A 14958-nucleotide genomic window follows, 5' to 3' on the forward strand; every position below is an offset into this window, starting at 1 on the left:
TACTGTACTTACTCATTTTCTGCTACTTTATACTTCAACTTCAACAGAATTTACAGAAAAAAATGTTACCTTTTGCTCATTATATTTATTTGATAACTTTAGTTGCTAGTTTGTTTTCAAAATGAGAACAATGAAACAAAATACACCATAATCATAATAGTTTATTGATCCCTGGTGGGAAATTCACAAGCTATGTAGTAGTATGTAAAGTACTTCAAAGTATAAGCATATAAGGTAGTGAACATTAGTTCCACCTTTACCAACTGTAGCATTAATTGTGATGTACACAATAATACACCAATAATTATAGTCCAGTTATTACTGGACATTAATATGAACTGTCCCATTTTGCATAATCAGTACTTTTACTTTTATTACTTTAAGTATATTATATGCTAATACTTTTGTATTTTTATTTAAGTAACACTTTGAATGCAGGAAGTTTACTTGTAATAGAGTACTTTTAAACTGTAGTATTGCTATTGCAGTACTATTGCTGTCAGAGATTACAGTAAAGAAAGGAGGAATGGTCGTCTTACTCCAGTAGAGAGCTGAAACTTCAAAAAAGACAAAAGACCTAAGGTTTGGAGAGAAAAGCAGGATGTGATTGGTGGGAAGTGGCTTGCTGGGATGAATGGCTCTACCTTGAGAATCTTGATGCTGCTTGACCAGGTGGGTGGTTGGCTGAAAAATAAATTGCAGAGGAAATTGGCCCAGATTATCAGGGCCACAAAGAGACTTCACCCTTTGGCCATGGGTGAGGGTAGATAAATGGCTGGATGAGTAAATTGAGAGAGGGATGGAGAGGGGTAAGTTTGATGGCTGAGCTGATGGATGGCTCAGTTGGACTGAGTCCGGTTACCCCACCACGCACCACCTCCATACCTGCCCATCCTATCCAGTCTTGAAAAATAAATGATGATATTGGAGATACATCTTGCTTTTTTTCTCCTGGCTGCAGGTAATGGGCTCTCTGACCCTTTCCATCCTAATGATCACCCCCTCCTCATCATACACATACTATGCACTCATACAGTATACAGACACCAACACATACACAAACTCACAGACAACTGCAAAGCACTCACACTCACAAACAAACACAAAGCTATAGCCTGACCTGCTTTTCCTCAACAGGAGGGCAGCTACAACAGGCACCATGCCAGGTAAACATCCTCAAGCCTTGTGCACTCACTGCAGAGGGTAAAGCACAATGCTGGAAACACTGTAAAATACAAGGAATAGTCAATTATGTTTAGGGCTGGGAAGACATTCTTAGAATATATATTCTTCTTATATGACTCTCCTGCTGTATTTAGATATAAATAAATAAAAAAGACACAACTTCTGCTGCATGTTATACTGTATCAAGGTTTCTTCTGCAAAAGAAAGTCATAACACTCCCCCCTAGAGGTGATGATTCAAATGCATTAAGTCTCCCAAAGTGAAAGGATTCACCTGCAGACTGCGGCGCGTCCTTCTGCACCAACTATCCTGCACACGTAGTACACCCTCAGGCATTCAACCTAGGGCCACAACTACTCCCCTGTCTGTCTTTCCTCCGTCTCTTTAGCTGACAGGTTCTTCGACTGCTAAGCTCCAGCATGGACCTCTGTGTTTGTGATGACTGTGCAGAGCAATCAAGGGAGAAAAAGAATGAAAGAAGTGAATGATGAAGAGGGTGGAGAGAGGGAGAGCAGGCAAAGAAGTGATAGAGAGAAACAAGGACATCAACACCATGTTCGAACAGAGAGATGACCCCTGGCCATCCCGAGGCATCTGGTTTATCTGGCTGTCTGGGTAAGCCACGCACACACCTAATGACTCCTGCCTGGTCCATGTCCCATAGGTTTTTTTTTTTTTTTTTTTTTTTTTTTTTTCCCGAGTTTTGAAGGGGGCAACAACAAGGGTCCCAGATTATAGATGGGGAATGACAATGGGCTGGGAAGCTACTGTGCCTCACGTCTAAGAGTTCATATCACAGTTCTCCATGATTAAAAGACTGGTTGGTGTTTCTGAATTCAATTCAGAATATAATGTACAATTAATGAATCCTTTCAAAATGTTTGCTATGTACAGTATGTTTAAGGCACCCATAGTTTAATGCTGCTATATTGCTGATTTGCATGCATCACAAACAGCATATCACTTCTCAAACTAAAGGCCAACTACACCCACAACTCTGAGCTGGGCATAATGGCGGGGGCCAATATGGAGATAAAGTTTGGACTCTAACACCCCTCTTTTTTTCCTCATGTTGCTCAACAGACCTCAATCTACTTCTGTGGCGGAGATTAGTAATCATCTAGAGTCTTCATATTGATGGCCAGACTCAGCTTGTTTGCATATTTACTGGCCTCAGAGCCCAGTCGCCTGAGGTGAGAAGCAAATTACATTTCTGCTTACCCCCCCATGTGCAACTCTCTCACACTTTTTCAATTTCTATTCCTCATTTTTTTCCTCCTTTTTTTCCAGTCTAGTTTCTCTTAACATGCTGATCAGTCATCTTGCAGTAAGCATCCTTTCCTGCCCTGGTTGCATCCGAATAGCACTCTCATTTGGCTAACATCATCACAACGTAATCTTGTTGGAGAGAGCAATCAGTTTACTTTGGAATTAGGTATTCTGTTGGCGGGCCCAGAGAGACGGAAGGCTCACAGGGTTTAAAGGATGCAAACGAAAGCATGCTCTCCAGAATACAGTCTTGAGCCTGATTGGGTGATAACAACCCACACAGGCTCCATGTGAGAGTAATGAATGGCCAGTGGGACGCCTGAATAATAATGCAATCGGATTAAAATCCAATCAGATGATGGTTTTGTTGTTGACTATGTTTGTTGAGTATGTTCTACAAACCAAGTTTATGATGAGAAAGATGCATCATGCTTTGACTGGGGGCACATAATGTTCTAATATAAAGATTACCACACTGTTTACTACAGCCCAATCTCTCTTGGCTGTCAGTCAGTCCTGCAGGATTTTGTTGATCAGATTTTAGTGTTACATGCATTGAATGTAAAATAAGCCTGATAATACAATAAAGTGATAGTAACAGTAGATTTTCTTTGCTGACTTAAATCAACGGCTTATTTGGAGAATGGCTACCACAGGTGGCGAGTTACTATTTAATCAGGGGTCTTAATGGCTTGGTTTATTGCAGAGACATGTACAAAGCTGGCACACTCTGCAGCATTCCGCAGAATCCCAGCCACTCGTTGGGAGGCCATCTCTTAGGAGAGGCTCTCTGATCAAATCGATCAACTCCTCCAGGATGATTGATCAGTGAGGCAGGTTGGAGGTGGAATAGATTAGATGACCTTTACATTCTCAGCAGTGTTGGACCCCCCACTGTCCACTGCTCTTAACATTAAGAGGACATCTCTGTATTAACTGTCAGCATGGCTTTACTGTCAACCCATTACATTCTGTACTGACACACATTCTTCCCTCTGCTGAAGCAGGGTCCAACCAGTGGCCTTGGAGACCTTAAACAACACCCATCCTGCCCATAAAACAAAATTTATGGACCCACCTTCCAGTCTGAAAATGGCAATTAGCGCTAAGGAACAAATGTGCTACTTCGCATTATATTTGAGCATCCCTGTCCTTGTGGGTGGTTGAATTCCCCATATCCCAAAGTATAGGACTGGCTGTTCCACACAGCCCCCACCCAAACACTACCCCCGGGCCAACAAAAACAACCCCTGGGAGGGGCAGAGGAGATGGGGAAACACTGAGTCGGTGATAGTGCAACCCCAAGGTTCCCAAACCACAGTGGCTAGCAGGATGCCGTCACAGCTGGCTCTGCTCCTTCCTGTGGGCCTGTTCCACAGAGCTTAGCCTGCAGGGAGATATAAACCTGTCGGACTGGTCACTTTTTCCACCGCCCTCCATCTCCCTCCTTCCTTTCCTCCCATTACTGGTAAGTTTGGCAAAAAAACTATCTAAGGAAAAAACCCTATGGGGATCAGTGTGCAGTACATTTCCATGCAGACATAAGCAAAATTCTATTACCTTTTCATTAGGGGGTATTACAGCAATTAAAAAGCCTATTTCATCTGGGCGCCTGTGAATGACATACATGTTGATTGGAGAAGTTGTCTCAAATCAAACGAGCCAAGTGTTTGTTCATGTTACACACATCACCTAATTGTAGAGAACAAGTGAAGGTTTTGCCACGTAACACACCACATACGTGTTGAGTGTCTGATCAAATGAAATCAGATGACCGCAAACAAAACCATTAAAAATACTCTTAAGGTAATTGCATTTTAGTATTACATTGCATTTGATCATTAATAGTGTGTTCTATAAGTTAAAAAGGTACAAATAAAGTAAAATCCGGCACCTACACAGATTCAGAGCAGAGAAAAACAAACGCCACCTTTCACAAAGCCAAGCCCAGAATGTCCATAGATTTTGAAATACATTTTTGCCTTGTCTTTGTGCCTAGTTATGTTTCTCTGTATTTGCTTCATCATTATTCTGGTGAGCAGTCCCATGTTTAAAAGAGAGATAGAGAAAAAAAGAAAATCATTTGAATTCTGGGGACCCCAAGGAGAGTAAGCAAAACCCAGAGGTAAGATCCAAGCTCGCTGTCCATGCCCTTCCGTTGGCTGCCTACCTGGTAAACATCTCCACAAGCTCCTCGCTTTCAAAACACGTCAGCCGGTGCCTATGTACTTTAGACTGGCCGGCCAAGCAGGAATTGAGACTTTATTTGTTTTTTACTTTTTCCTGTCTCTCTCTTCCGAGCCACCGCACATAACCTGTCTGGCATTAATGATGTTGTTAATAAAATGCAGCTGGTCTGAGGCTGGATTTGCCTGGCAGGCCTGGTGCCTGTCCTTCTCAGAGATAAGCCCACTGCTGGCCTTATCTACCTCCCACAGCCCCACCCAGCAGTACTGTGCACTGGACACACAACCAGTCAACTCATCACCAGCTAATTACCACCTCTGACTGCCTTACAAAGCAGGCCTGGACTCACATCGCTGCTGCAATGACTGGCTCCCCACCTTGACTGTGTCTCTCTGTATTTTTTTGTCTTTTTCTACCTAGCCCTTTTCCCACTAAACTTCCCTTTTCTTTCACTTTATATTTAACGTTTTTCATGACTAAGTTTGTCTTCTTCTATTGAATTTTATTTGTCTCAGTCAACAGGTTATTTTGAAGAATATCCAGTAGGTGCTTTAACAATATTTTCCAACAGTCACTGTTAAGGGAATATGCAATAGCTTCACTGTGGGTGGTCAGGTAACTCCTGTATCTACCTTCCATGTATGTCTATGCGTTTTGAACAGGACTAATGTAATTTATGCTAGTTTTTCAGTAAGGGCTGTGAGCTGGACTCGGTTCAGTCTCATAGCTTCAGCAGAGCAGCCGAAGTCACTCGTGTTACAGAGGGAGGGAGCGGTTTCTTTTATTCAATTGTTTTCCACTTCCACAAGCGTGTGCCAAGGGGGAGGAAAGCGCCGGCTTAACACGCTCTGCAATTCAACACGGCCAGACGCAGTCCTATTAAGATTTAATGTGCCATTCTTCTGCTTGTGCCGCTGAAAAAGAGTTGCAGGCTGAGGAAGAGAGTGAACAAAGAGCAGACAGAGCCGGGGCCTAGGAGAGATGAAGAGAGCAAGTGTAACGGAGACAAGCACTCCATGGCCAGGTCTTTGTCACACAACTGAAGTCAGTAGTTTCAAAGGGACGCTACATAGTGGAAGGGGAAATAACAACAGTGTCGTTGATATAGTGTGTTCACTCTGTGTGTAGTTCTGGGTGAGTACATGAGATTATTTCTGTTTTCCCCACATGTCATTCCGGCTATTGTGGGCACTCAAGAAAGAGGTCAACTGGATGAAGTCACAGCATGCTTAGCGTCTTTGGAATTATGTGTCGTCTTTAATGCACAGTGCAAGCCCGCGGGTGCTGCGAGGGCACGTGCGAATGTGTGCATGTTACTACGTGCCTGTGTGTGTTTGTATGTATAAGTGGATGACTGAGCAAGATGGAGTGTGTTTGATAGAGGTGGGGTGTGAATATCAGGGAGGTGTGAATATCAGGGAGGTAAAGAGTTGCAGTACCGCATACTGTCATTTCTACCTTCAAACACACAAACACAGACATAAAATCCAGGCTCCTCTATTCATATTTTGATTGTTTTTCAGCAGAAAATGCAGTCCTCGTCTGACAAAGACCAATAAATACTTTATACAGTGCATAATGTGTGCAGTGTGAAGCACAGGGGAGAAAGAAAGAGAACCTCCTCATGAGGGCATATGCTTTGAATTCCTAATGACACTCCTGTTAATGTTACTGGCACTGTCGCACAGAAAGGTAATGCACAGGGATGCTAAGCCATGGAGTCAAGCATCTACTTTAATACTCCCTTTCTCTCCTTTTCTTTCTCTTCCTACCTATTTCTCTCTCTCCCACAGTCACTCACATAGAGCATGCCCCCCACACAAACACATACACACAGAAAAGACTCAAGCCCAATTCTGAGAGCTCACTCTAGCATGAGGTCTCTTTTCAGTGGCTATGTATGGCAGAAGTAGTTATTCTCTACTGACCGCCTCTCCTCCTTTCAAAGCCTTGTAATCAGTGTGCTGCTCTTTGTACCAGGATGTTGCAAGACACCCCAGCAAAAACACAGCAGAATTTCTGATGAACAGCAGTGGCTCAGAGTTCGGCTAATCAGGTCTTGCTCATGTCGCTTTCCTCTTATGTGAGCCCTTTTGAAGCAAATAAAGTCTTTGCTGTTTGGCACATTCTTTTTGGCAGCCACAAAGCAGCTGTTGGATCAATACACAAAGTTAGCTGAACAAAAAAACTCTGCATAACCAATAGGAGCCTGTTGGAAACAGTTAGTAGAAAATGTGGACTGCCAGGAGCCTGTTCATAGTTGAGGGTATTACTGAATGTTTCCATGCTCCTGACTCAAAGACTTGATGTAAATGAATTCAAACACTTCAAACAAACATGTTGTGGTGAAGAGTGGGAGGGGGCAAACATATCAGCGGGTTTAAAAAATGTGTCTGATTCCTCTTCGCAAAAACAGACTTCATATGAGAAATTTGTCTAAACTATCTCTATCATATTACTATCCTCTGCATTGTGAGGGGATATTATTGTTTTTCATTGAGCATTAGTATTTCATTTGTATTTTTCTCATAAATCTAAAATGTATTTTATTGAAGCTGAGTGCATTTTGCAATGTCTACAGGGAAGAGGAAAGGGGAAATCTACATAATATAAATCCATATATGGCCCAGTTATCTCTCTCTCTTTCTCTGTTGCACCCTTTCTGATTGATTCCTTTATCTGAGGGAAGCAGAAGACATGCTCTGTTTGCTCGCACAGTGGCCGGCAGGAAAACAGAGAAAGACACTTATTAAAAAGGTCATCTCACAGAGGGTTAAAATAGCAGGGCACAGATCTCTCTGGGGGGAGCAGCTATGCCCCTCCTCTAGTGAAGGACACAAGAAAAGGTGTTGCTCAAGGGAGCTGGACCCATAATGAAAGAATAGCCACCAGGCTGACAGCCCATGTGTGCACTAGGCTATTCAAATACTTTCAGGAACACAGAATTGGACGACTGACAGCGAAAGGCTTTGTGAAAATGCAATCCTTTGAATTAAACTCTGAGATGGAAGCATTATTTTTATTTACAGTGAGGGCCAACTAGCAAACACAAGTGGAAATGAAGTGAGTGGCAAGGTATTTCTTTGGCGAGTAGGTCCAAAAGCATGTATCCTTCCTATCATTGCAATCTCATATATGAACGTCTTGTGCCAACTGAGAACAAAAGTCAAACTACGGACACTGTTTCACCATCTTGACGAAGGATCAAGAACAATACAAGAATATACAGACAATACAGTGAGACAGTCAGACAAAGGATTTGTGAAGTGTTTTTGGAAAGGCCTATGGAATAGTAGTGCCTCCTGCCTCTTGTCTGCTCCCCAGGGCAGCCTAAAGCCCTGTCGGCAGGATGATGATCCCCACATGGAAACCTGATCTGCAGCCATCCTGGAGCCGGAGAGGGGACGGGGGAGTAATCTCCCCCTTCCACCTCTGTCCCAGAGTTAAAGGGGTGCTCTGGGGAAACATTCCTCTAGCCCTGCCCCAGCCAGCCTCCACTCTCAACTCTCTAGAGGAGCATTTTTCCAGCCCTGCCCTAGCCTTCACTGGGATCTCCTGGGGAGCATTCCTGAAGCCCTGCCCCAGCCCAAGACATCCCTCCTTCTCCCTTGCTCCTGTTCTCAGGCTCTCGCCTTCCTCTGCAGTCCAGCATTAGCACGATCAATAGCACCGATCGCATCGGGGACACAAGGCAATCCATACCCATGCACTCCCTTAGCGCACTGCAGTGGTCACGGCTTAAGTGCATGGAAAGGTGTTATACCTCTGCCAGACGGGGGGGAGACAATGGCTGCCATTGATCGCAGTGACATGTAACATCTCTCTCTCTCTTTATGTCCACTGGGCTTAACATACAGCTAAAATCTGTTTAAACTTTATTTAGTCTGTTGTGAAACTTGTGTTTTACTATGAGATAGAGGGTGTAGGCATATCTGGTTCTGGTAATATATTGTGCATGCTTATGGGATATCATTTGGGGGGGAAAGCCAATCCAAGTTGCGTTAGGGAACAGGAAGAAAAATCTCCATATGTGTATTAGTTCCAGTCAAGCGCTACAATTTGTTTACCAAAAATAAAACATTTGAAATTGTAAAAGTGGAGGGTTTAGCAGGTGCTGGTGGTTGATTAGAAAATGGTTTTAATAAAGGATCCATCTGTGAGTAGAGACTTGATGTAAGGCAGATTAATTGGTCATGGATGTCTACATAATGCCACATAGGAAATCTCCTCCCATATTTCAGAGAATACACAAACACACACATTCAAAGTACTTAGTATGCCATCTAGAAGTTTCTTTTCTCCCACTGTGTTTGAATACTAATAGAGTGTTTCTGCACAATCACAATACCCTAATGGCAATTAGATTCTTTTGTTTGGTTTCCACAGGGGCTCTTATCCAAACAGTTTTTTTTTCAATCATTGAGCAATTAAGAGTTATTTGTCCATAAGATTGACATTTATAAAAGCCAGGCTTAATTATAGGGAAAATATGGCTGAGTCAGTCATGACCCCATTACAATGATGCTGAACATATAAAGGCCTGCCCCTGAATCAAATACTCTTATAACATTACTATTTCCTGAATGTTACACCACCAACTAAGAACAATTAAAAGAAAATTTTAACGATGCAAGTGTTAGCACATGCCCCCCATGTCTTAAATAATTTCCTTTGTGTTTTTATTTCCTTGGCTCCCCAAACAGACTGTCCATGAATCTGTTAGCTTGATGGAATTGGGTGTTATATTGAAATAAGAGTGACACAAGGTTCTGCACTTAGTTTCCCTCAAACCGAGTCATGTGAAGGTGAACAGCAGATTGATTTTCACACCTTTAGTCACAGTCAACAATGCATACCAATAAGCACACCCAACACACACACACATACTGTGCTTCCAAACAGCACTGCCATACATAGTCACTCTTACTATGAACATGCATGCATTTACAGAATGCACATGTGATCGCTTATACTTATACACACACACACACACACACACACACACACACACACACCCTACCAACAAGGTTGTTAATAGAAAATCTTTGTAAAACTCATGGGATATCTACCCTATAATTTGTGGTTTGCCAATTGTGGGTTGCAAAATATGAAATCAAACTGCACTTGAATATAAACAGAATAGAGGCTACACTGGCTTCTCGTGAACAGTGCTTTGAAATAATGAACAGCAGCTTCTGTGCTACATCAGAAGCAGTGTCATTAGATTTTTGCCTGTTCATGTTATGTTTCTGAACGAGATAGGAAGACTAGGTCTGTGCTCAAACATTGTTAAATGTATGTCAGATGGTGTTGCTCAATGTGAGCCCATCGGGATGTGTAAAGGAGGACAGCGAGTCCAGGAGAAGCACACGCAAACCTTCAGCTCACATGATTAGTTCTGTCTGCCACCTTGTCAGGGTATTTATAGCCCTATTCATCCATCAACAGGTCAATGACACAGTCTGCTCATGACATCCTTCTTTTTTTGTCCCAATAGGTAGTGTATTACTACGGCAACTAGCTAACACTGGGACCAGATGAGGGACTTTCCTGGTGCAAGGATCTGTTTACACCTAGTGGTCTGGTTACTGAAGGAACCTGTGGCTGCATGTTACATTCTAGTGACTGTTAGAATTACTATAGTGCTGCATAAATGTTACACTGAAACAGGCAAGGACTCAATGCATATACTATAAATATACAAAGCGCAGGCTACAGTGACATATTATAAAGACACACAGAGGCCTGTTTGTATTTTATGTCTGTAAATATCAATGAACAGCACATATAAATAATGTGTGTATGTGGGGCCTGTGCGTGTTGGATATCTACCACAGAAAGTGTAGTTTGGTGTTGTGCTCCCCTCTGTTCAGTGTACTAACACATAGTGTGGCATATTCTCTGGTGAAGACAGAGAGAGAGTGGGAGTAGGAGAAGAGCTGAGTGGCAGAATGGAGGGGAGGCTCGGTGGGTTGAACGTTGTTTACCTGTCAGCTGGCATTGATTAATCTTGTGTTCGGTAAGATCGCTCAGCGACTCGAACACCTGCCGGCAGCTGTCGCAGCTGTGCAGCGTAGGCTCCTCGTCCTCCTCCTCTCCCTCCTCTCCTTCCTCTGGAGAGAGCAGCCTCTTCCTCAGGTGCCTGGTCTCACCATCCTCCGCCGCCCTCTCAAGGGCGCACTCTGGATCTGCCAAGCCACAGGAAATGACAGCGCCATATAGTCAGAGAGGTGACCCACACAATGAGGTACTACAGCTTCCTCTGGGTGACAATAAAATGAATTTCTAGACTCTGGATTTAATAAAAACAATAATAAAAGCTGTAATAAAAATGCAGGTTCAATTTGGGCCTCTGTAACTCAACCACTCATGCCATAACAGAACTGTTGGGCAGGTGAGGGTGAGGGATATACAGGCACACACACACACAGGTACACACCGGTTGGCACAATGCTCACACACACACTTCTGTTATTAGAAATGGTTTTACGCTGTATTTGCCCTGCTTCACCCAAGCAAAACTTCAGTATATGAAACTAGACTGATGGGAATATGTGTAGTTAATAAATCCTGGATTGTAGTTTTGGCTGGACCAAAGAAATATGAAATTCTACCAGTGAGTACTGAATTGCATCAGTCAGTGTCTATCAAAGGAGACAGACCTTGCCATATTATCCAGACATCTAGCCAGAACTGTGAATGTATGGAGCAAAGCACAGTAAGTCACACAAAACAGAGATTGGTGTGTGTTAGGCTGTCGTCACGACACACTTCCCTAAATTATTCAGCCTTGCTCGCAGGCAGCCGCAGGTCGTGCACATCAATATTCTTCAATCCATCTGCAGTTTTGTCTCTTGTTGGCTTTGTGCTGCAGCAGTGCCAGGGGTGGGTGTCTGACTAGCCTGAACCAGGACTAGGAATAATCTTCCAAAATACCAGTCCAATCTGAAGTTCTTCGTGTGAGTCTCAAATTTTCCAAACACAAATCAAATCTTGCCTTGTTCACTCCTCGTTCACTCCCAGTGTACCATAAATGCCTTCATTCAGAAGCATAGTAAAGCTTGCAAGAGCATCTAGGAAGCCTGGCCTGCAGCCCTCTTTCTTCCCTGCTGTGACCATTACACTTCACAATGACACTGATTAAAAAGCCATACTGACAATCAAACAATCATGTCACCCTGGTTAAGGCTTTGTGGGGGAGAGGAGCCCTTGCACTTCACTGGCAGCCATTTTAAGCCCCACTGATGCAAGTGTTCCTCAGCTTGTCCTGAAACTCCAGAGGGGAATGTTAGAAGGAAGCCTGTTTTTCACCTAGCATACAGCTAACAGCGCCTGGGGATGAGGAGTGTGTGGCACTGATGTATGAAGCTTAAGGAAAGGCGGTCCAGGATTCATCAAGGCCACCCAGGATTTTTCCTTTCCCCCACTTGCGCCAAGTATTGATGTAACATCACACCCTCCATTGTCCTTCCCTCTTGGCGACTGAGGCTCTCGGAACATGCCCTCTAAAAATATCAGCACTGTGGTCCCTGGTGGGACCATGCAGAACAGAACAGAAGGTGTTTCAAGAAAATGAAAATCCCAACCCAATCCTCACAGATGCAGGCCTTTCTTGCTCTGGGGGAAACACTTCTGACTGAGGCCAAAAGCCACACAATATAGACTTATGATTCATCCACACACACAGACACAGAATTCACAATATGCAGTGAAATGTGAACCCTTCGTTTTTTTACAGGGCGTCCATGGAGGAGGTTAAGACTGATATTTTTTTTTCCCCAACAGCCTTTATGAATCATTAATTTCTTTAATATTACAGCATGGTCCTGTCACTGCAGAGGACTGATGGCTAAATTTAAGCATTTTATGTTTTATCTGAAATAGAAATGTATTTCTTGTTCATATTGCAATGCATGTTATGCTATTTTTCATATTAAGTTGATACTCTCACAATGTTGCAAGGGAAATAGATCTACACAAGCAAAAGTTTTGTGCAGTTAAATTTTTACATGGTTGTTTTCTCTTGTTCCAAGTGATAACCTTCAGGCGTAACCTGGGTTATGGATCAGTGCTGGATCAGTGCTCTCATTTGAGCTGAGTGACCTCTGATGTGAGGAAGCATATTGACAACTAAAGGTTGAGAGAGCACAATTCAGAATTTGAACACTACTCTGTCTGCAAGTCAACATTTGAGAGCGTCTAGCTCTAGTTTAGCTTTGTAGGAGCAGAAATACAGTACATGAGGGTGCAGTCTCAGTCATGAATGTACGCAGCTTCAAGAGGTCATTTTTCAACAAGGTTTGGCTACCAAGCTACGAAAGGACACAGATACAGCCAAACATCGAGATCATGTCTTTTTCAAAGTTAAGTCTGCTGAAGGGACAAACCCTCCTGCAAAATGCATGTCATGTTATACTGTTGCTGCAGACAGCAGTGTTCCATTGGCATTGATTGCATCATTTTCCTGTCATAATAAGCCATTCGTGTGTGATATAAGCTACCCTAAAGACAACAAGATATGTTAATTTTGTGAAATAACAAGATCATTTTGGGTTCTAACAAGTCAGACTCAAACTGTACTGGTGACAATTCATTCCTAGTTTGAGTTTATGCCCAGGTGATTCAGACTGACACAACAGAGCACAAGAAGCATTGATCACTAGATGCATGAAATCCCTTCTGCCTGCTCAATTGTAGTTACATAATTCTTCTTGCATACTCAAATCATCTGTTACACTCACAATTCTGTCCTTGCTCACACTAAAATCTCTAATCTGCTCTAACATATTCATGCCTGCAAGCTCTCAAATGTTGACTTGCAGACTGAGTGGCGCTCAAAATCTCATTTGTGCTGCCTCAAACCTTTTGCCGTTGACATACCTTACTTATACGGTGGTGCAGCGCAGTAATGTGGCGCTGAAGGTTTAAACTACTACATGTTTGGGGGGTGGGGGCTTGACGCGGCTAGGTCAAGTCTAACCCTGGGATTAAGCCATCACATCAATGCTGAGGTTCCTGTGCCTCTGGGCCTCATACAGTAATCCATCAGATCAGGACATCCTCTTCTGTCAGCGTCTACAGATTGGACAGCAGATCAATACCGGCATGCTTGGAATGGCTGACAATCGTATGTGGAATATTGGAAAAGATGTGTGGCATATTGAGAATTTTTTCATCATTCCTAACACCCTTGTTAATTTTGTTAATCAGCTTCACAATGTTGGTGTAGAAGGTAAGGACAGGAGGAAAGCTACATTGACCACTGATCCATATTCTGATAAGGTCAGCTCGAAGCAAGATCATTTGATCGTTTTAACTTTTTTAACTTGGACTGAGAAAGTACACGTGACAGGAATATAATGAAGATCAATGACAGACAGTTTTTTAAAGATGCATTTTCATAATTTTTTTATGATGTTAGAAATGTATTAGTGATGTACTAATAACGTGGAAACCTGAATGGTGACTGACATCTTTAGTTGTCTGAGCCCGAGTGCATCCATTATACAAACTCTTAATTCTTATGGTACCCAGTGACATTTATCATGCCATAACTTTCATTTTGTGAGTTGAAGAGTCCCTTGAACCTCCCACTCTACTATTATTGAATATTTCTGCTCTTAAATATTTATGACCTTTTAATTGATACTCTCTTCTCTGCTCCACTAGCCCCACAGGGACCCATGGTCCCCAGCAGGGAGGCCTACACCTGTCCCCCACTGTCTGGCCCACACAATGAGACCTGTGGAGACGCTGCCCAGGGGGTGAGAGGAGGAAGGACACGAACATACAGGAACACTCAAAGGAAAGTAAAGAGTCTGACCAAGCTGCAAAGCCTGAAAGTAGAGTTTTCATCTAAAAAGGTTTCATTCTCCATGAATGCTACCTTTAATCTCACTAGTGTTTTTAGGTCTAATTTTAAACTTATAGATTACATAACACATTACATTTTGAGTGATGGTTTTCAGACTTTTAAAGTGAAACTTATTCAAATCCTGCCCCAAAACAATGTGCATAAAAAAAAGTGTGAAATCACTGAGGGCTATGTTGTCATGTGCCTATAGGTGCAGTGTGGCTCCATCAGGGTTTACGCTGAGCCATTCTTTGTTCGACAAAAGACCTTGGTGTAGAAAACATCATTACCAGCTCACCCATCTCCTCATTTCCTCATCATTTCCCACAGATGCTGATCTTATGACGCTCCCTGGCAACCCACCCTACAACCGCCCTCCCCCAAGTTTGAATTAAGAATTTATTTTAACCAGCCAGCAGCTTCTGCCGACACATGTCGGCAGGCCCGCTCACACGTGAGCGCGC

The 14958-nt window shown here is 42.9% G+C and overlaps 1 protein-coding gene across 5 annotated transcripts in view; it reads right to left on the reverse strand.

The window, feature by feature from the left end:
• znf521 (zinc finger protein 521) overlaps nt 1–14958 on the reverse strand; it is an 88485-nt gene that overhangs the window by 62421 nt on the left and 11106 nt on the right. For all 5 annotated transcript variants that reach the window (XM_020595712.1, XM_020595711.1, XM_020595709.1 and 2 more), the window contains exon 3: nt 10629–10829. Coding sequence is in view for 3 of the 5 variants with exons in the window: in XM_020595709.1 (XP_020451365.1) it covers nt 10629–10829 (201 nt within the window). In the remaining 2 variants the exon portion in view is untranslated. The remainder of the gene's footprint in view (nt 1–10628; nt 10830–14958) is intronic.

This window comes from Monopterus albus, unplaced genomic scaffold (genome assembly GCF_001952655.1).
Source record: "Monopterus albus unplaced genomic scaffold, M_albus_1.0 scaffold28.1, whole genome shotgun sequence".
Lineage (NCBI taxonomy): Eukaryota > Metazoa > Chordata > Actinopteri > Synbranchiformes > Synbranchidae > Monopterus > Monopterus albus.